A 23,147-nucleotide genomic window follows, 5' to 3' on the forward strand; every position below is an offset into this window, starting at 1 on the left:
GTTGGGAAAAAACATCTTGGGTATTGAGTAGACTGATACCCCATTTCATTGGTCCCCAATCCTTAAGTAAAGCTGTACAGTGCTATATGAATGTTAATACACACAATAGGCTGACTGGGGAGATGATTTCAGTCACAGTCCCGCGATAAGATTTGCTAACATTTGCGTAAACTCTTCAGAGTTGTGTTCTGTGGGTGTCACAGAGTAGACTGATACCCCATTTCATTGCTTCACATTCCAACCTTGTTTAACATTATCTAGTCTAAATATGGCATGATTCCACCAATTGTAAACTTCTGCATTAGTTTCAAAGAGTTATTTTTATTTTGAAGGCAAACCACAAATTCCACTATTGTGCCTAATCCTTATTGTGGCTAGCTTCACAACACATAACACGGTCCGGTCGAGACTCACTAGCCAGATGAAGGTAGCTGGCTGCTTATAACGTTAGCTTTGGGCAGAAGCCCCAGAAGTTGCGGTCGAACAAATAATGCTTTATTACCAACGCGGTATTGTAAACACCTCGTTCGTGGCCGGTGTTTGCTCGTTTACAGACTTTTTTGTACAGCTTTGACAGGGCTACCGATAGTAGTGGTGGCACTTGGCTTGCACCTGCAAATTCAAAACACACGACATTCTATAATAGAACTGTTATTTGACACGTCAAATTAAAAGCTTATTTGACTCGTCAAATAGTGTTATTTGACTCGTCAAGTGTATATTTTTTCACACACAAAGACCCAAACAGCGTTTCATAGTATGCCTACTCCGGTAGGGCAACATGTGTACCGGTGCTCGACCAGTCGGCGAAAGCCAACATCACCCATGACAGAGAACGGTTGATTGTCATGGGCAATGAACTCCATTATCTTGCCGTTAATGGATTTCTCCTTTGAGTTGTCTCGCTGAAATGTTCTTACTCTTTCAAATGACTTGTTGACTGCTCGATCCATACAGCATACATTGTGGGCTAGGTTAGGAATGCTGTGTTGCACGTGTAGCGCAAAAATTTACGTGGCGTCATTACGTCATGTACCTACGTTATACAGGTATGCACGTCAGCTTTGACATCGTTTTTGCACATCAGGGTGAAACTAGACATTGGGCCGATACCCGATGTTGGCATTTTTAGCTAATATCGGACGATTCCGATATGTTCACAGATATATCGTACATCCCTAGTCACAACAGTTCAATCCAATACTTTTTCTATGGCCTATCAGATCTAAAATTCACCACATGAACCAAGAAAAAACAACATCCTCATTTACCCACCCTCTGTCCCAGCTGACAGGAGCTGCCAAAGTCCACGATCTTGATGGCGCTCCTCTTGGGGTTACACAATAGGATGTTCTCGGGCTTCAGGTCACAGTGGATGATGCTGAGCTCGGGGGTGGCCAGGAACAATAGAGCCGTGCACATCTGCTGGGCAAACTTGCGTGTGAGGTTGAGCGAGACGCCGCGGAAGTTGGTGTTCCGCAGCAGGTCGTACAGGTTGTAGGAGAGCATCTCAAACACCAAGCACAGGTGGCTCCGAAACATGAAGTGGCGCTTAAGGTGAACTGGAGGGAGAGTGGGAGAGAGAGAGAGGAGATATGAGAAAGGAGAGAAAAAGAGAGAAAGTAAGAGAGAAGAAAAAAATACTAATGCGCATGTGTTGGTGTGGTGGATTTGCACGAAATACTAGTGATGTTAAACATACACAAGGCAATTGGATACTCTTGTCATTGACTAGCTAATGTGAATGGGCTTAGCTAATGTGAATGGGCCTACCGGACACAGATTATGCCTCATCCTGGAGTAAAACACACTTTCAAATGGGGTTTCACCCCCGAAAAATGCCGCAATGTGTCTATCAAGTAGATGGCGCACTGACATCAAGATGCCTTGGGGTCTTTCTGGTATTTCTATGGTAAATAGTCCATCACAAAGTTGAACAGAGGTCAAGTGTAAGTACAGTGCATTCGTAAATTATTCAGACCCCTCGAGTTTTTCCACGTTTTGTTATGTTGTTCTTATTCTAAAATAGATTTAAGGATTTCTTCCCCACATCAATCTACACACAAACTCCATAATGAAAAAGCAAAAACATGTTTAATTTTTGCAAATTTATTACAAATAAAAAACAAATACCTAATTTACCTAACTATTCAGACCCTTGGCTATGAGACTCAAAATTTATCTCAGGTGCATCCTGTTTCAAATTGATAATCTTCATGATGTTTCTACAACTTCATTGGAGTCCACCTGTGGTAAATTCAATTGATTGGACATGATTTGGAAAAGTACACACCTGTCTATATAAGGTTCCACAGTTGACAGTGCATGTCAGAGCAAAAGCCAAGCCACGAGATCTAGGGAATTGTCCGCAGAGCTCCGAGACAGGATTGTGTTGAGGCACAGATCTGGGGAAGGATACCAAAACATTTCTGCAGCATTGAAGGTCCCCAAGAACACAGTGGACTCTATAATTCACAAATGGAAGAAGTGTGGAACCACCAAGACTCTTCCTAGAGCTGGCCATCCGGCCAAACTGAGCAATCGGGGGAGAAGGGCCTCGGCAGGGAGGTGACCAAGAACCGGATGGTCATGCTGACAGAGCTCCAGAGTTCCTCTGTGGAGATGGGGAAAAATTCCAGAAGGACAACCATCTCTGCAGCACTCCACCAAATCAGGCCTTTATGGTAGAGGGGCCAGACGGAAGCCACACCTCCGTAATACGCACATGGCAGCTCGCTTGGAGTTTGCCAAAAGGCACCTAAAAGACTAACAGACCATGAGAAACAAGATTCTCTGGTCTGAAGAAACCAAAATTGAAAACTCTTTGGCCTGAATGCCAAGCGTCACGTCTGGAGGAAACCTGGCACCATCCCTGCGGTGAAGCATGGTGGTGGCAGCATCATGCTGTCGGAATGTTTTTCAGCGCCAAGGACTGGGAGACTAGTCATGCTCGAGGGAAAGATGAATAGAGCAAAGTACAGAGAGATCCTTGACGAAAACCTGCTCCAGAGCGCTCAGGACCTAAGACTGGGGCAACGATTCACCTTCCAACAGGACAACAACCCTAAGCACACAGCAAAAACATCGCAGGAGTGGCTTTGGGACAAGTCTCTGAATGTCCTTGAGTGTCCCAGCCAGAACCCGGACTTGAACCCGATCTAACATCTCTAGAGAGACCTGAAAATAGCTGTGCAGCAACGCTCACCATCCAACCTGACAGAGCTTGAAAGGATCTGCAGAGAAGAATGTGAGAAACTCCCCAAATACAGGTGTGCCAAGCTTGTAGCGTCATACCCAAGAAGACTCGAGGTTGTAATCGCTGCCAAAGGTGTTTCAACAAAGTACTGAGTAAAGGGTCTGAATACTTAAGTAAATGTGATATTTCAGTTTTTTTTTAATCAATTTGAAAAAATGTATAAAAACCTGTTTTTGCTTTGCCTTTATTGATATTGTGTGTAGATTGATGAGGGGGAAAACACTTTTATCCATTTTAGAATAAGGCTGTAACGTAACAAAATGCGGAAAAAGTCAAGGGGTCTGAATACTTTGGTATCATCAGTGCTAGCAATGATTTTTTTTTTTTAGAGCCCTGACCACCTAATGAATATGATCTCTTGGCTGGAGGTAAATAATGCATGAACGAGAGAAGAGGGAGAGAGAAAGGTGTATAGAAAGAAGGGGAATCCGGCCTCACCTATGTAGTACTTCATCTCCGTGTCATGTTTGTTCATGAGCTCGAGGAGCCGCACTTCAATCTGGGCTTGATTTAGAAAAGCCTTCTTGTTCTTGATGATCTTAATTGCCACCCACTCCTGCTCAACACGGTCATATGCTTTTACAACCTGGAGAGAGAGGGAAGCCAAACACAAATCATCGTAAACACAATGAGGCGGGCGGAAATGCGTGCACTGAACAAGGGGGGTGGGGTTCTGGTTTATCAAAGCCTCTTCAGTCTCTCACACACACACACACACACACACACACACACACACACACACACACACACACACACACACACACACACACACACACACACACACACACACACACACACACACACACACACACACACACACACTTCTGCTGACTCAGCAGATAGGCTCACACAGTGTGGAGGTATGGTTAAACACTTATGTATCGTTTTTTAAATCAAACATACGATTAAGCATTTCACTGTTAGTCTACACCGGTTGTTTACGAAGCATGTGACAAATAAAATGTAATGTCAATCTTAATGACCATGTCTAGCCCATTAAAGACCTGGTGTGGTGGTGGGTGAAACAATACCAGGTGAGCTTCTGCAAAATGGAAACTGCTCCACTGGTGGTTGACATACATTTCATCATGAGACTCACCTGTCCAAACGAGCCTTTGCCTATCAAGGAGTCGATCTCGTAGCGGTCCATCCATTTCTCCCCATTCTTGACGATGTAGTCGTAGTTGTCGTCATCGTAGCCGTCGTTGAAGACCTTCCTCTCCTTTTTGTGACTGGAGTCGTCACCCTGGCCCTGTTGGTGTCTCCGCTTCTTTTTTGCATAGTATACCTGCCGACAAAAAAGTGTTCCTACTAGATTACCCATCAGGTAGGTTGCACACTGAGCCTTGGAGGTGGTTGCTAAAAAGGTAGGCCCTAACCAACACTGTGCAGTATAAGTTGGAGATTGCATTGGATCTTGTAACTATTTCATTCAAATATTTAAGTGGCTCAGTGCAGGCCTGATTCTACCTTCATCAGGCCTGCCAGTTGTGTTGTCCACGAAAATGTTATGAAATCACAACAATTCTGAGTAGTGATCCAACCTTTTGTGTATGTGTGTGTGTGTGTGTGTGTGTGTGTGTGTGTGTGTGTGTGTGTGTGTGTGTGTGTGTGTGTGTGTGTGTGTGTGTGTGTGTGTGTGTGTGTGCCCCTGCCCCCCCCCCCCTGCCCGTCCCCCCCCGGCCTTGAGCGACGAGAGTTCCAGGTACAGGTGTAGTGTGTGGCGGAGGGATTGTGGTGGAACTTACCTCATTGATGCATTTGTAGGTTTTGATCAGGTCAATAGAGAGCTTCCTCAGGGGAGCCGAGGACGGGTCGCGAAAGCACTGGGGCATGCGCCTCTGTAACATGACAACATCAGGGGTCACCTTAAAACACAGACGCACCAAACACAGAGAACATCACCTTTTCAGAAACACACAGACACACTCACCTTGTCTATCTCATCAAAACGATTCATTAGATCACCCGTCTTCAGCTACCATCAAGTGCATCTGTTTTTATGTGGCAAATGTTGCTATTCATGATGTAATTTGTTCACCATACTGAAGTGGGAGGATTGACACACACATGGGGGCAATATACAGTAGGATTAAACTATCACGTAGGGAACTCAGTGGAGTGGACCTACATTTGAGCTTTGATGAGGGCCTGATATCAGAGACCCATACACGTGGGCAGCAGCCACTGTACACTGAGGTCATGGGCGTGTTTGACAGCCCCCCCACAGCATATTTTGGTAACTGTCGCCAGTAATAAAATCAAGTGGAAAATCACACTGTTTATTATTAGTCCACTGTCCTGGACACGCAGGCCGTGATGTTCCCTGTACAGTAAGAATAACCCCTCACGCAGGGTTGGAATACATTTTGAGAAGTGCCCTTTCCTAGGAACAGAAAGGCCAACCGCAAGCGGTGTTGTGTAAGGCAGGCACAGGCCACAGGGCTTGGAGTTAGCACCACTTTGTGTGCGAGGGGATGTTTTTGGTTTGTGTGTGTGTATTTATGTAAATGTGTGTGAGTAAGAGTGCATGCTTGTGTGTGTGTGTGTGTGTGTGTGTGTGTGTGTGTGTGTGTGTGTGTGTGTGTGTGTGTGTGTGTGTGTGTGTGTGTGTGTGTGTGTGTGTCAGTATGATTGTGTGCATCAGTGTGCGTGTAATTGTACATGTGAATGACCGTGTGTTTTGTGTCTACCTGGCTGGCGATAGACTGCTGCGCCTGCTCGCTGTAGGGCAGAGCCGGCACAGACGGGTCAGTTGTCTGCTGGTGCCGCTCACTGTACTGCTGGTGCGAATGGGGCATGGGAGCAGCCATCTGAAGCCCAGCAGCGTGGAACGAAAACGAGGGGGCAAGCCGGACAGATGAAGGTTTGCATGCTGAAGTCTCTCCTCCTGAAAGAGAGGGACACCTTCTGATCGATACACATTCAATAGGTCCTCACAAGGCCCCATTCTCAGTAATCTCATTGTGAACGCTTGCAACGGTGTTCCTTTAAATAAATAATACAACTTAAGAAATTATGTAATTGTGTTTGGAATAATCAGTGTTTGTATACTAGAGCAAGTATTTTTCCATCATTCTTTTACCAGTGATTATTCCATAGGCTACCATCAACAGACTTCCCATTTCTCAGAAAGTTGTAGCCATTTCGGAAAACAGCATCCTACACGACCCAAAATGTATACACGAAAGCAAGCATCACCATAAATCTACCGACAAGAAAAAAAACTACAAAAAGGACCATGGCAAGGAGATGATGTAATACCTGCACAATACTTCATCACATCCCTGCATGATGGCCAGAAAAAAAAGGGGAAAAAGCATCCCTTGTTCACCCGATATTAAGTGAATAAATGATTGGGGAAACTATTACAAAAGCCCCAAAGCTGATTAAAGAAATTCTGAAGCAAAGTGCTCCAGGGCAAAAAAGTACAAAGTCCCAAATAGCTAGCTGACCATTGCCATTGCATTTAAAATGTCATTGAACTGTGAATTAATAATGGCACAGTTTTAGTTTTCTACAGCATCTTGAGTCTCATCTGGACTCATGGCATATGAGACCTTTGAAGGAAACTATATATTCCAGGTAATATTCTAAATATTCTAAAGATAGCTTTTGAAATTAAATCCTAACATACCCAGACACCACACAAACTTAAAATCACAGTAAATGGGCACGAATTGAATTATAAAGATAAACTGAGGCATTCTCTGTCCTGTTGCACGGAGAGTTGCTCCTTGGCCAGTGACATGCAGGATGAAATCAGATCACAAAAAAGCAGCAGCACATGATGATGACGACAGAGTCTAATGTGTCCTACAGCACTGCGCGACTCTCTGGAGTCTTTGCTCTATCGCTCTCAGATCAGGTTCCATCCCAAACAGGAGGGACCCAGAGGACACAGCCCACACAGCCATGCTTTTGTCACAAGGTTGCTCTCACTAACACTCCAGATGGTCTCTCAAATAGCTGGAGAGATTTGCCAACAAAAAGTCGAATGATGGAATGATTAGCAGTCAGTTACACGGCGAAATTAAACATAGCTAGGGCTCATGTGGAAAGGTTTGTGCATTAAGCTTTTTTAGTCAGGGTTACCAGAGGAGGAGGAGGTAACCTTTGATCATGCTTGGTTAAATCAAAGAAGAGGGATGAGGGGAGGGGGGCTGTGGAGGCTCTCAGTGAGTGGACCCTCTCAGCCCGAGTCGTCTGCTGGCTAGTGACTCAGCATCAAGATGGGAGCATCAGCCGAACTCAGACCTGCCTGCCTTTTACCTACTCTTCCCCTCCACCACCTCATCAAACTGAGGGCTGGGAAACCGCTGCGTCACCACACACACAACTCATTCCCAAAAGCTGCTCTGGCAGCGTAGCCGAGAGAGAGAGAGGCCGAGAGAGAGAAAAGCAGAGAGAGAGAGAGAGAGAGAGAGAGAGAGAGAGAGAGAGAGAGAGAGAGGCAGAGAGAGAGAGAGAGAGAGAGAGGCAGAGAGAGAGAGGCAGAGAGAGAGAGGCAGAGAGAGAGAGAGAGAGAGAGAGAGAGAGAGAGAGAGAGAGAGAGAGAGAGAGAGAGAGAGAGAGAGAGAGGCAAAAAGCGAGCACAACGAGCTGCTGTCATAAATAGCAATCGGACATCACCTTTCCTCTTAAATCCCTGGGTAACGTCATCTTTCAACGCATCACTCTGGATTATATTTTTCTAATCCCTGCTGCTGCAATTACTGTTCAGTTTCCCTGTTGCTGTAGTCAAGGAACTTAAAAAACTGCCAAAATATTCAAAATGAAAGATCGAGGCAGCGTTTCAAAAAGTGAAAGCAGATGTAAAAAAGGTCAAGCTTTTATCAAGTAGGCAATATCCTTTGACTAATGACTACAAAATCAAAATCAAATCACATCTCATGCAACTAAGTAGCTTTCGAACAGAATAGTGCTTGGTGTGAACATTGCTTCATATTACCCCAACCATATTGTTAACTTTTTGGTGTGTAAAGGGGCCTTAAAAATTATGTAACTGAAGAGTACAATCAATGACTGTGTTAGGGGTGGCCTAAAAACGGGCAGCTAGCGTCTATGCTAATTTTTAGCATTATCGCTAGTTAGCATTTTTTTATTTGCTTACACAAAAAAGTTAACAATGTGGTTGGGGTAATATGAAGAAATGTTCACACCAAGCACTATTCTGTTGGAAAGCTACTTGATTGAGTGAGATGTAGTCATTACTCAGAAAGCATATTGCACAAATATTCATGATAAGGTTAAAATCATTATCAAACCGTAGATCCATCACTGTAATATCCCGTAAATATTTAACTTTGATTGACATGAACGGGCACTAAACACCTGTAATACTAAACCGCTGTCTGCAAATCTACGATGAGAAGGTGGCAAGTTATGCAGATATTATGTGGCCTATGGTAGTGCGTACGGCCCAATACATCACCGGGCCAAGCTTCCTTCCATCCAGTACCTATTTTCTAGGGGGTTTCAGAGGAAGGCCCCAAAAAACGGCCCAAAAAAGATTCCAGTCACCCAAGCAATAGACTGTTCTCTCTGCTACCGCACGGCAAGCGGTATAAGACTGCTGAACAATTAATCAGATGGCCACCCGGACTATTTACACTGCTGCTACTCTTTGTTTATTATTTATGCATAGTCACTTCACCCTTACCTACATGTACAATTTACCTTGACTAACCTGTAACCCCGCACATTGACTCGGTACCGGTACCCCCTGTTATTATGCCTCTTTATTGTTAAGTCATTTTGTGTTCATTTTTATTTTTACAGTAGTTTATTTAGTAAATATTTTCTTAACTCCATTTCTTGAACTGCATTGTTGGTTAAGGGCTTGTAAGTAAGCATTTCACGTTAAGGTGTTGTATTCGGCGCATGTGACAAATAACGTTTGATTTGAAGTGAGCTAAAATAAATCGATCTCTGCTTTTTTTGTTGATGGCTCCACTTCCTGCCTCAAATTTGTCCTTTTGGAAGTTTTTCTTGGTAAACCCGTCAGTGTTATTTAGCAGTCATTGAAGGCACAATCTGGGATACTTTCTTTTGTGTAATGGTCATTTAAATGAACTACATATGCCCCCACGCCACAACCTTAGTACAACTGTCTTACCCTATGATAACCCAAAATATAAAATTGCATTACTGTTTATGCATTTGTTGGCATACACCTATAGCTTTCAAATATGCTTAAAACAATTGTGTCGATCTCTGGGACAGTGGCGGGGCTCTACTGCTGGGTTGACTAAGAAATATAGCTTTAAATACAGGCTTGAGTTACGAGTAGAATTACATTACACATATACACTGAGTATACAAAACATTAAGAACACAAGGTGTTAAAAGCGTTCCACAGGAATGGTGGCCCATGTTGATGCCAATGCTTCCCATGTTGACTCCAATGCTTCTCACAGTTCTCAAGTTGGCTGGATGTCCTTTGGGTGGTGGACCATTCTTGATACACATGGGAAACTGTTGAGCGTGAAAAACCCCTTAGCGTTGCGGTTCTTGACACAAACCAGTGCGCCTGGCACCTACTACCGTACCCCATTCAAAGGCACTTTAATCTTTTGTCTTGCCCATTCACCATCCATGTCTCAGTTGTCTCCAGGCTTAAAAATCCTTCTTTAACCTGTCTCCTCCCCTTCATCAACACTAATTAAAGTGGGTTTAAGAAATTACATCAATAAGGGATCATAGCTTTCACCTGGTCAGTCTCATGGAAACAGCAGGCGTTCATAATGTTTTGTACACTGTGTATAACAAAAGATTACATTTTTAATATGATCAAAGCCAGCTAAAAAGATGTAGCCTATTTTGTCATTAATTCACAGACTACTTTTAAGGACTTCTGAGGTTCGGCAAGTTCTCCCCAAAAATATTGGTGCTTTGACTGAACACTTTTCCAAATGATCTCTACTGAAAGCATTCACACACAGTAAAATCTGATGTCTGATCACATGTAAAAAAATAAATAATTATATGGCATGTACACATGTATCTGACAATCAAAAATGTAATAGGAATAAGGTGAAAAATAAGTAGTTAAGACAGATATTAGCAAAGACATTCCAGTTGCATCAGTTACTTGACTGATTCAACTCAGCAGTGAAAGCAAGCCTATAGCCCTGTAATCGAATCTTCTCAGTTCTATTTTAAAATCTCAGTCTGTCTGCAGTGAGTGGGAATTCTGCAGATCATTAAGTACTCATTTATCAACGTCTCTCACCAGGCAACACAATGCAGCAGAATCACAGAGAGTAACCAGCCTTCTGAACCCCAGCAACAGTACCTAATTAGCATAGCCTACCACCAAGAAGAAACTGTGTGATTGGCTTGTGCTTTCTCCGGCTTGCCCAATCAGAAGACAGTATGCAAATACCCTACTTTTGTTGCTAGGGCAGAGCTCCGATCTATTGTCCAATAGGAAAACAAGTAATAAACAAGAAATGGAAAAATCACTGTCAAATTTCCAAGCTTTTTCTTAACACATTATTTGCTGGATGAAATGAATGTAGCAGTTTAGAACCTGGAGCCAGTGTCTCCAAGAACAGAGCTCTAGCAAACGTCCAACCTAAGATAAGGGAGTGGAGCCGAGTACCACAACCGTGATGGGAAAGAGAGAGACATATTCTGAATCTTTTTTGCCTGATATTAGGAATTTAGTAATCAGATTGAAATTATATTTAGAAAACAAAATCTTGAGTTAAGTTTATAATCCAAGAACACAATGTATTTCCTTCTGACAACACATGAATAACAGCATTAAAACATGTAATAATAAAAAGAGACAGTCATGGTGAATACACAGTTGAAATACTTTCCTATTAACTTTTAGTCTAGGCTATTGTTCCTTTTAATAGAGAATCAATATACACTACTGTATTTCTGGGGGAGCATTTTGGACAGCTTCAATACAATCTCTGCAAAATACATTAATGCACAATTTAAAGCTTGCTTGGTTGATTCTACTAGACAGCATGAGTATGCTGTTGGGAAATCCAACCGGGCTGAGGCAGCACATTTACGATTGCTTTTACAGTAAACTGGCATTCCAATTTTTTCTTGACAGGCAGGTGTAATCTAGCAAAAAACACTCTGAAAAGCGGAAAAGGTGAGGCCATGTCTTCTTCTCCCTCAAAACTGGGCCGAAGTTCAGTGGCAACTAAAGTGGAGTTGAGCTATAGTCCACCAGAGGTCAATTGAAACTACAGCTAAAGCAGTTTTAATTGATTCATCAATCGCGAGAGGAGTTTCATAATTACACAAACAAACTTAGCCTAAGAGTCAAACCTGGTGTCTGTTCATCAACGAATGTATGCATTTATTTATTTGTACATTATTTACGCATTTCTGCCTTCAATACGATAATACATTTTTATCTGTTTTTGTAGATACTTTAGTCCTTTTTTTGTCCTTTAACTTCTTGACGCTAGGGGTCAGATTTCTTTTAAAAATAACGTTCCCAAGGTAAACAGACTATTTCTTAGATCCAGATCGTAGAATATGCATATAATTTACAGATTAGGATAGAAAACACACCAAAGTTTCCAAAACTGTCAAAATATTGTCTGTGAGTATAACAAAACTGATTCTGCAGACGAAAACCTGAGAAAATATAACCTGGACGTGATATATATATATATTTTTTAATCTGTGTTTCCAGGCCAGTCTTTCTTCCATTTAAAGGGGTATCAACCAGATTCCTTTTCCAATGGCTTCCTCAGGCTGTGACCAGACTTTAGACATATTTTCAGGCTTTTATTTTGAAAAATTTAACGAGATTTTCCAAAAGTAGCCAGGTGTCCTCTGAATAGTTCCTGCGCACGAGAGGGGAGCTCTCCGTTTTCCTTTTCTCTCTTATTGAATAGGTTACGGTCCGGTTGAAATATTATCGATTATGTTTGTTAAAAACAACCTGAGGATTGATTATAAAAAACATTTGACATGTTTCTACGACCATTACGGATACTTTTTGGAATTTTCGTCGAACGGAACGAGGCTGTAGTTCTCAACATACCACGCAACCCAAATGGAGTTTTTTTGTTAACTTCTTGCAACTATAGGGGGTGCTGTTTCGCATTAGCATAATTTTCTCTACAGATTAAACTGCCTAGTACTCAATTCTTGCTCGTACAATATGCATTTAATTGTTATTATTGGATAAAAAACACTCTCTAGTTTCTATAGCCGTTTGAATTATGTCTCTGAGTGAAACAGAACTCATTCTACAGCACTTTTCCTCCCAGTGTGTGAGATTTAGACATCTTGGCCTCTGGTTCCAGATCAGTTTTAAAAGTCTCTGTTAATCCTATGAGATACAAACACTGCCCACGCCTTCCTCTAGATGTCAGTAAGTGGTGACAATTTGAATGGAGTCGATTGCGCAATCATTGGCTCTATAAATCACCAAATACCGGAAGTAGCGTTCCTTTGGACACTGCGCTCAACGCAAGAAGGATATCTGACTGGCCTTTTTCCAAGCCTTGGTTTAGCCAGTAATATAGCGTCGGTCATCTTTTTACTTGTTATAGGTGTTAGAGACATCATAATGTAGTTAATTTAAACCGTTTTATAGCAATTTATATCCGTTTAGTGCGATTTTGAGGCATTGCTTTGTAATAGACTTTGAAGCTCCGGGCACGTTTCGGGGTCCCGGTCGTACGTTAGTGGGCATTTCGACGGACAAGTGGACATCTTTTGACCAAAAGAAGATTAGACCCAAGAAAGGATTCATTGTCCAAGATTCTGATGGGAGAACAGCTCATAGTAAGAACAATTTATGATGATAAATCGTGTTTCTGTCGATAAATGTTAAACGCTTATGCCGCCATCTTGTTTGCTATAGCTTCACTTGGCGCAACCTGTATTGAAAAGTAAGGATAATTTAAAAAATGTAATTCCGCGATTGTATTAAGAATTAAATTGTCTATCAATCGCTGTCCACCCTGTATTTTTTAGTCAAGTTTATGAGTATTTATGTATAAGACTAGATCACTGTCTAATATGGTGCAGGACATTTTCTGACCAGCTGAGCTACTTTTGTCATTGTCTAACCATGATTTTGGTGGCTAAATATGCACATTTTCGAACAAACTCTATATGTATGTTGTAATATGATGTTACAGGAGTGTCATCTGAAGAATTCTGAGAAGGTTAGTGAAAATATTAACATATTTTGGCGATGATTACGTTATCGCTCTCTTTGGCTAGAATCAATGCTCTGGTAACGTTTGCATATGTGGTATGCTAATATAACGATTTATTGTGTTTTCGCCGTAAAACACTTAGAAAATCTGAAATGTTGTCTGAATTCACAAGATCTGTGTCTTTCCATTGCTATGTGCTGTGTATTTTTAAGAAATGTTTTATGATGAGTAAATTGGTAATACACGTTGCTCTGTGTAGTAATTCTAGGAGCTTTGGTGAGATTTGTGATGCTGGCTGCAATGGCAAACTATGATTTATACCTGAAATATGCACATTTTTCTAACAAAACCTATCCTATACCATAAATATGTTATCAGACTGTCATCTGATGAGGTTTTTTCTTGGTTAGTGGCTATCAATATCTTAGTTTAGCCGAATTGGTGATAGCTACTGGTGTTGAGAGAAAATGGTAGACAAAGAAAAATGGTGATTTTTGCTAACGTGTTTAGCTAATAGATTTACATATTGTGTCTTCCCTGTAAAACATTTTAAAAATCTGAAATGGTGGCTTTATTCACAGGATCTGTATCCTTCATTAGGTGTCTTGGACTTGTGATTTAATGATATTTAGATGCTACTATTTAATTGTGACGCTATGCTAGCGATGCTAATCAGTGTGGGGGGGGGGGGGGGGGTTGGGGTGCTCCCGGACCCGGGGTAGAGGCTCCTGAAAGGTTAAAAAAGTAATATTTATCGAACAAAAATATCATTTGCTGTGTAACTGGGAGTCTCGTGAGTGCAAACATCCGAAGATTATCAAATGTAAGCGATTAATTTTATTACTTTTCTGACTTTCGTGACCAAGCTAACCAAGCTAATATAAGGCTAACTGTTCTAGCATTGATTGATACACTCACAAAAGCTTGGATTTCTTTCTCTGTAAAGCATATTTTCGAAATCTGACACGATAGGTGGATTAACAACAAGCTACACTGTGTTTTGGTATATTTCACTTGTGATTGCATGATTATAAATATTTTTAGTAATATTTTTGAATTTGACGCCCTGCAATTTAGCGGTTGTTTAGGGAAATGATCCCGTAATCGGGATCTGTGCGCAGAAAGGTTAAGTACCAGATCAATTCCCACTTTTTACACCAGGCCTGATGTCAGGGCTGGGACGATTCTGGAATTTTGGATAACGATTAATTGTTATGCAAATTGCACAGTTGTCATAATTGTAATTTTTACAAACAAAATAAAGTGTAATGCATCTTTGAAAATTTGCTACGACATACAGAATGAATACAGCACCTCTTTGGTGACACCCACATCGCAAAAAATAATGGGTTTGACCGCTTGGAACTTATGGAAATTAAGCTTTTCCTCCCAACTGTGCCGTTCTTCTCGTAAAATGATTACCAATTTTACCTACTTCATGTAAAAACGAACTGCTATTGGGTAAGCTGCTTGAATAAAAAGTTGAATTCTCCCATCTCCTAAAATTAAGGTATTAAAGCGATGACAAATATTTTTGGGTTCACGATTATTGTCCGTAATTCTTAGTTGCACGATTATCCAATAATTGTGCCATCTCTACCCGGGGATTGAAACAGCAACTTTTCCACTACTGGTCCACCTCTAACCTCTAGGCTACCTGCAGCCCCCAAAATAATGATGAGCAGTGCTGTTCTGTCACACCATTAGCTAATCAATGTCAAGGAGTAGAAAGCCTACTCAAATATGTTTCACTTACTCTGGCAAGACGGCTTTGCAGAGCTCCTTATGTCACTACAACTAACTAAAACAATTAGACTGAGGGCTCGATTTTTGGCTAGCGTTAAGGCAGCGCTATTGTGAAACACATTAGTTGGCAATTTCGGATTGTAATACCTGGCGCTTTGGCATTTTCCAACCATTGCAGCATGGTTGGCATTTACCTGTAACATCAGCTCAGTTGCGGTGAGGTGGGAGTGGCAATATCTGAGGTGTGTCCTTAAAAACAAGGATGTCCTTGAGTGGCCCAGTCCTTCAGACGAGGAGGTGACTGAAAATGTTTGATGCAAGAAACCACTTTACAAAATAAATGCTTTATTATTCCCATACCATTATTACAGCGAATCAGACGAATTATGCTACCCTCTGCCTATTGGCTACTTAGTCTATTCAAGCCTGTCTTAAAATACAACATTGCCCCTTTAAGGAAAAAAACTCTTTACCGGACTGGCTTTCAAAGATGTCTATAAAAGTAAACGTTTTGTGGTCTTGTAGGAAGCAATCACTCCCATATGGCTGACTACAAATTATCTATAACTGGGCTAATAACTCATTAACTAGCAAAGGATATGAACAAAATGTGCACACGTGGCTACATGCAGCTCTTTCTGTTGATCTCAAGACAAGCGTATCTACTCACAACCACAGCTGTAAACAGTCCAGTTCATCCATATATGGCAATGGTCTATTAGAATATAGGCCTACTGTAGCTCTGATTGGTTATACCGCATGGGTCTGTGTAGAGTACGGGCTGAGTCATGCACAATAGAATCTTTCTCTGATACATTTTGCCTACAACAATCTCTTGCACAGTTCATTTTGTTTCTGTATGTTGCATTGAAAGTGGCTAATATTGCATTGATTCGATCACAATTTCCACAGTAAAGGGAAACGTTGATAGTGTTAACTAACAGAGAAAACTGTAGAAAGTTGAGTGACATACAATCTAATCCTTCTCTCTGTGGGCTGATATTTCTTCTGCGCTCTGCACGGCAGTCCCGTCTCTGGGCTACTGCACACCCGCGCGCAGCTTAGAGGGAACATTGGTCCTCTCTGCATACCCATAACATGATGCAGCCACCACTATGCTTGAAAATATGGAGAGTGATACTCAATAATGTGTTGTATTGGATGTGCCACAAACATAACACTTTGTATTCAGGACAAAAAGTTAATTGCTTTGCCACATTTGTTTCTATATGACTTGACTGACTTTTGAATGACTACCTCATCTCTGTACCCCACACATAAAGATAGATATTTGTAAGGTCCCTCGGTTGAGCAGTGAATTTCAAATATATATTCAACTACAAAAACCAGCCAATGCCTCGCAAAGTAGGGCACGTATTGGTAGATGGGTAAAAAAGGCAGACACTGAATATCCCTTTGAGCATAGTGAAGTTATTAATAACACTTTAGATTGTGTATCAATACACCCAGTCACTACAAAGATACAGGTGTCCTTCCTAGGAAGGAAACCGCTCAGGGATTTCAATATGAGGCAAATGGTGACTTTAAAACAGTTAGAGTTTAATGGCTGTTATAAGACAAAACTGAGGATGAATCAACAACATTGTAGTTACTCCACAATGCAAAGCATGAAAAGGAGGAAGCCTGTACAGAATAAAAATACTCTAAAACATGCATCCTGTTTGCAATATGGCACTAAAGTAAATTAACATTATCCTGAAAACAAAGCGGTATGTTTGAGGCAAATCTAACAACATCACCGAGTACCACAATTCATATTTTCAAGCATGGTGGTGGCTCCATCACGTGTCATAGGCAAGGACTAAGGAGTTTTTTTTTGTTTTTTTTTATAAAAAGAAACCGAGTAGAGTGAAGCACAGGTAAAAATCTGGTTCAGTCTCCTATCCAACAGACACAGGGATACAAATTCATCTTTCAGCAGAACAATAACATAAAACACAAGGCTAAATATACATTTTGTTAATTTACAGCCTTATTCTAAAATGAATTAAATATCTTGTTCCCCCTCATCGATCTACACACACTAGCCCATAATGACTAAGTAAAAACAGGTTAAGAAATGTTTGCAAATGTTTTTTGTTTTTTTTAAGATTGAAATATTACATTTACATAAGTATTCAGACTAGAGGTCGACCGATTATGATTTTTCAACACCGACACCGATTGGAGGACCAGAAAAAGCCGATACCGATTAATGAGACGATTTATATATATATATATATATATATATATATATATATATATATATATATATATATATATATATATATATATATATATATATATATATATTATTTTTTTTGTAATAATGACAATAATACTGAATGAACACTTTTATTTTAAGTTAATACATCAATAAAATCTATTTAGTCTCAAATAAATAATGAAACATGTTCAATTTGGTTTAAATAATGCAAAAACAAAGTGTTGGAGAAGAAAGTAAAAGTGCAATATTTGCCATGTAAAAAAGCTAACGTTTAAGTTCCTTGCTCAGAACATGAGAACATATGAAAGCTGGTGGTTCCTTTAACATGAGTCTTCAATATTCCCAGGTAAGAAGTTTTAGGTTGTAGTTATTATAGGAATTATAGGACTATTTATCTCTATACCATTTGTATTTCATATACCTTTGACTATTGGATGTTCTTAAAAGCACTATAGTATTGCCAGCCTAATCTCGGGAGTTGATAGGCTTGAAGTCCTAAACAGCGCAATGCTTGAAGCACAGAGAAGAGCTGCTGGCAAATGCAGGAAAGTGCTGTTTGAATGAATGCTTACGAGCCTGCTGCTGCCTACCACCGCTCAGTCAGACTGCTCTATCAAATATCAAATCATAGATTTATAATATAACACACAGAAATACGAGCCTTAGGTCATTTTAATATGGTCAAATACGGAAACGATCATTTCAAAAACAAAACGTTTATTCTTTCAGTGAAATACGGAACCGTTCTGTATTTTATCTAACGGGTGGCATCCCTAAGTCTATATATTGCTGTTACATTGCACAACCGTCAACGTTATGTCATAATTATGTACAGAACACAAGAGAAGTGACACAATTTTCCTAGTTTAAAGAAATTCATCTTAGCAGGCAATATTAACTAAATATGCAGGTGTAAAAATATATACATGTGTATTGATTTTAAGAAAGGCATTGATGTTTATGGTTAGGTACACATTGGTGCAACGACAGTGCTTTTTTCGCAAATGCGCTTGTTAAATCATCACCCATTTGGCGAAGTAGGCTGTGATTCGATGATAAATGAACAGGTACCGCATCGATTATATGCAACGCAGGACAAGCTAGATAAACTAGTAATATCATCAACCATGATAGTTAACTAGTGATTATGTTAAGATTGATAGGTTTTTATACGATAAGTTTAATGCTAGCTAGCAACTTACCTTGGCTCCTTGCTGCACTAGCGTAAAAGGTAGTCAGCCTGCCACGCAGTCTCCTCGTGGAGTGCAATGTAATCGGCCATAATCGGTGTCCAAAAATGCAGATTACCGATTGTTATTAAAAACTTGAAATCGGCCATTCCGATTAACCGGTCGACCTCTAATTCAGACCCTTTACTCAGTACTTTTCTTCTTTTTTTTTTATCACCTTTGGCAGCGATTACAGCCTCGAGCCTTCTTGGGTATGATGCTACAAGTTTGGAACACCTGTATTTGGGGAGTTTCTCACATTCTTCTCTGCAGATCCGCTCAAGCGTTGTTAGGTTGAATGAGAAGCATTGCTGCACATCAATTTTCAGGTCTCTCCAGAGATGTTCGATCGGGTTCAAGTTAGGGATCTGGCTGGGCCACTCAAGGACATTCAGAGACTTGCCCCGAAGCCACTCCTGCTTTGTCCTGGCTGTGTGCTTAGGGTCATTGTCCTGTTGGAAGGTAAACATTCGCCCTAGTCTGAGGTCCAGAGCGGTCAGGAGCAGGTTTTCATCAAGGATCTCTCTGTACTTTGCTCCATTCATCTTTCCCTCGATCCTGACTAGTCTCCCAGTCCCTGCCGCTGAAAAACAAACCCACAGCATGATGCTGACACCACCATCCTTCACCGTAGGGATGGTGCCAGGTTTCCTTGTTTCTCATGGTCAGAGTCCTTTAGGTGCCTTTTGGCAAAATCCAAGCGGGCTGTCATGCGCCTTTTACAGAGGAGTGGCTTCCGTCTGGCAACTCTACCATAAAGGCCTGATTGGTGGAGTGCTGCAGAGATGGTTGTCCTTCTGGAAGATTCTCCCAGAGGAACTCTGGAGCCATGTCAGTGATCATTGTGTTCTTGGTCACCTCCTTGACCAAGGCCCTTCTCCCCTGATTGCTCAGTTTGGCCTGGTGGCCAGCTCTAGGAAGGGTCTTGGTGTTTCCAAACTTCTTCCATTTAATAATGGAGGCCGCTGTGTTCTTGGGGACTTTCAATGGTCCAGACATTTTTTGGTACACTTCCCCAGATCTGTGCCTTGACACAATCCTGTCTCGGAGCTCTACAGACAATTCCTTCGACCTCATGGCTTGTTTTTTGCGCTGACATGCACTGTCAACTGTGAAACTTTATATAGACAGGGGTCTGCCTTTCCAAATAATGTCCAATCAATTGAATTTACCACATGTGGAATCAAGTTGTAGAAACATCTCAAGTTGTAGAAACAAGGATGATCAATGGAAACAGGACGTACCGGAGCTCAAATTCAACTCATAGCAAAGGGTCTGAATACTTATGTAAATACAGTATTTCGGTTTTATTTTTTATTATAAATTTGCAAAAAACTTACTAACTCTGTTTTCGCTTTGTCATTATAGGGTATTGTGTATATGGTGAGGATTTTTTTTATTTATTTAATCAATTTTAGAATAAGGCTGTAAAGTAAAAAAATTTGGAAAAGGGGAAGGGGTCTGAATACTTTCTAATGCACTGTACGATGGAGTTGCTTACCAAGACGACGTTGAATGTTCCTGAGTGGCCTAGTTACAGTTGACTTAAATTGGCTTGAAAACCTATGACAAGATTGTCACTCCCGCCAGATTGCTCCCGTCAGTCCTGGGATTCAAACCGGCAACCCTCTAATTACTGGCCTGCCTCTCTAACCCCGTGGCTACCGCCACCCCCATATGCAGCCTAGGTAAGGATTTATCTGAGGCATGTAAACCTAGTCATGTAATCAGTATTAGGCTACTATGACCTTTTTAAGGTACTGCACACCAGTGATGTAAAGGCATGAAACATATGTCCATAAGTCACGGACAGTATTTCCCTACATTTAACAAAAAAAGTGAGAGAAAGGAAGAGAAAGCGAGAGATCAGCAGCTAACCTGTATGCATTGTCTCCTGGTAACTCTCATATCATCCTGGCAGGAGAGTCCAGCAGCACACCACAGCTCACTGGAGAAAGACAAACAATTAACTATATTAGCCTTAGTGTATTTGTGCTTGCAAGGCTATTTCCTGTTAGGCTATGTCGTAACCTTGATTATTACCTATATCTAATTATTTTCTGGTGCTGCACCTTCCAACCATAAAAGCCCACCCACTTGGGAGCCAGGCCCCCACCACTGGGGAGCGAGGCCCAGCCAATCAGAATTATTTTTTCCCCACAAAAGGGGCTTTATTGCAGACAGAAACACTCCTAAATTTCAGCTGCTGTCTGGGTGGCTTGTCTCAAACGATTCTGCAGGTGAAGATGCCGGATGTGGAAGTCCTGGGCTGGTGTGATTGCACATGGTCTGCGGTTGTGAGGCCGGTTGAACGTACTGCCAAATTCTCTGAAACAACGTTGGAGGTGGCTTATGGTAGAGAAATTAACATTAAATTCTCTGGCAACAGCTCTGGTAGACATTGCTGCAGTCAGCATGCAATGCATTGTACGATACCTCAAAACTTGACATCTGTCGCATTGTGTTGTGTGACAAAATTGCACATTTTAGAGTGGCCTTGTATTGTCCCATGCACAAGGTGCACCTGTGTAATGATCGTGCTGTTCAAACTTCTTGATATGCCACACTTGTCAGGTGGATAATTATCTCAGCAAAGGATAAACGCTAACTAACAGGGATGTAAACAAATTTGTGCACACATTTGAGGGGGGGGAAAGTAGCTTTTTGTGCATGACATTTGTCCTGATCATATAGGCCTGATAATTGTTCTGCCTAATTCAGTAGTTTTTCCCAAATTAAGTTCTGTTTGTTTTTCCAGGTTTCAGATTTTTTCCTGTTGTTCATGTTTTTGTTCTGAAAAATCACACTTTTTTTTAAAAAATAGAAAAATCAACAACTGTGGATGTTCTAAGTCGATAATGTTTAAACCACATCAGTAGACCACTTGAGTTCAGGGAAAAAGCTAATACATGTTCATTTTTGGGTGTAGATACCCTTTAAGTCAAGTGTGCAGTCTGCTCACCAGCAAAAGACTTACTTGGTTAGAACATTTCTGTAGCACCCTTTATTTTAATTGTATTTATTTAACGAGGCAAGTCAGTTAACTTAGGGATCAGCGTCCCATCAACGGGACAGTTGTAAATCATGCAACACCTTGTGTCACGATCGCAGATTTTAGAGAAACAACAAATGTCGTTACATATAAGTGTTTGATATCAGCTGAAAGCTTAAATTCTTGTTAATATAACTGCACTGTCCAATTTAACGTAGCTATTACTGTGAAAAAATGCCATGCTATTGTTTGAGTAGAGGTCCTAACAAAAAAACACTTTTCTCACAGCGATAGGTTTGATAAATTCACCTCTGAAGGTGAAATGTGTGCCTACATTCTGAAATCTTGCTCTGATTTATCATCCAATGGGTCCCAGAGATAACATGAAGCGTAATTTTGTTAGATAAAATCCTTGTTCATATCCTAAAGAGGTCCATATAGCATGCACGATCGATCTTGTATTTCCACTCTTTGAATTTGCAAAGAAAGGAATCTGTGAAAATCTAACCCTAAACGTCATTTCAACCAGTCAAATGACGTCCGTATGTATTCCTCAGAGATCCTAGAACGTAACCAGACTTCCCTATATCATTAGTGGTGTAGTATATCCTAGAGGACACCAAATTTAGTCAGAGAGTGACGCCTTCATGACACACCGATGACGCGGGCGGTCTTCACTTGATCGACTCCAACTTTGTAAAATAAGCACCAATCGGGGTCAAACAAAGCTAGCTAGATAGCCAATGAGCTGGGCTTCACAGGAGTCTCCCTTAACCTGTCTAGGATCAGCGTGGCGCTAGCGGCACACCCCCCCCCCCCCACTGAAAAACCAGTGCCGCGAAATTCAAAAAAAATATTTTTTTAAAATATTTAACTTTCACACATTAAAGTCCAATACAGCTAATGAAAGACACAGATCTTATGAATCCAGTCAACATTTCCGATTTTTAAAATGTTTTACAGGGAAGACACAATATGTAAAGATGTACATCTATTACCTAAAAACACATTAGCATAATCCACCATCTTTTATTTGTCCACCAACACCAGTAGCCATCACCAATTCGGCTAAACTAAGATATTTATAGCCCCTAACCAACAAAAAAACTCATTAGATGACAGTCTGATAACATATTTATGGTATGGGATAGGTTTTGTTAGAAAAAAGTGCATATTTCAGGTATATGGCATAGTTTACAATTGCACCCACCATCACAAATGGACTAGAATAATTACAATGAGCAACGTGTTTACCTAACTACTAATCATCAAACATTTCGTAAAAATACACAGCATACACGAATCGAAAGACACAGATCCTGTGAATACAGACAATATTTCAGATTTTCTAAGTGTCTTACAGCGAAAACACAATAAATCGTTATATTAGCTTAGCACATAGCAATTAGCAGCCCAGCATTGATTCTAGCCAAAGTGAGCGATAAAAGTCAACATCGCCAAAAGATATTAATTTTTTCACTAACCTTCTCAGAATTCTTCCGATGACACTCCTGTAACATCACATTACAACATGCATATACAG

General features: G+C 40.9%; 1 protein-coding gene across 4 annotated transcripts in view; it reads right to left on the reverse strand.

Annotated features, from left to right (window-relative positions):
• The window catches only part of LOC129818736 (dual specificity tyrosine-phosphorylation-regulated kinase 1A-like), a 61,341-nt gene that overhangs the window by 6,950 nt on the left and 31,244 nt on the right, over positions 1-23,147 (reverse strand). For 2 of the 4 annotated variants that reach the window (XM_055874927.1, XM_055874918.1), the window contains exons 2-7: positions 20,491-20,560; positions 5,950-6,146; positions 5,005-5,124; positions 4,356-4,544; positions 3,695-3,842; positions 1,276-1,562 (exon numbers count right to left, since the gene is read on the reverse strand). In XM_055874927.1, the coding sequence (XP_055730902.1) occupies positions 1,276-1,562; positions 3,695-3,842; positions 4,356-4,544; positions 5,005-5,124; positions 5,950-6,146; positions 20,491-20,500 (951 nt within the window). In that variant the 5' untranslated portion in view covers positions 20,501-20,560. The remainder of the gene's footprint in view (positions 1-1,275; positions 1,563-3,694; positions 3,843-4,355; positions 4,545-5,004; positions 5,125-5,949; positions 6,147-20,490; positions 20,561-23,147) is intronic. The other 2 variants (XM_055874936.1, XM_055874946.1) reach the window with 2 other exon arrangements.

The sequence above is a fragment of the Salvelinus fontinalis genome, chromosome 2 (assembly GCF_029448725.1).
Source record: "Salvelinus fontinalis isolate EN_2023a chromosome 2, ASM2944872v1, whole genome shotgun sequence".
Taxonomy (NCBI): Eukaryota; Metazoa; Chordata; class Actinopteri; order Salmoniformes; family Salmonidae; genus Salvelinus; species Salvelinus fontinalis.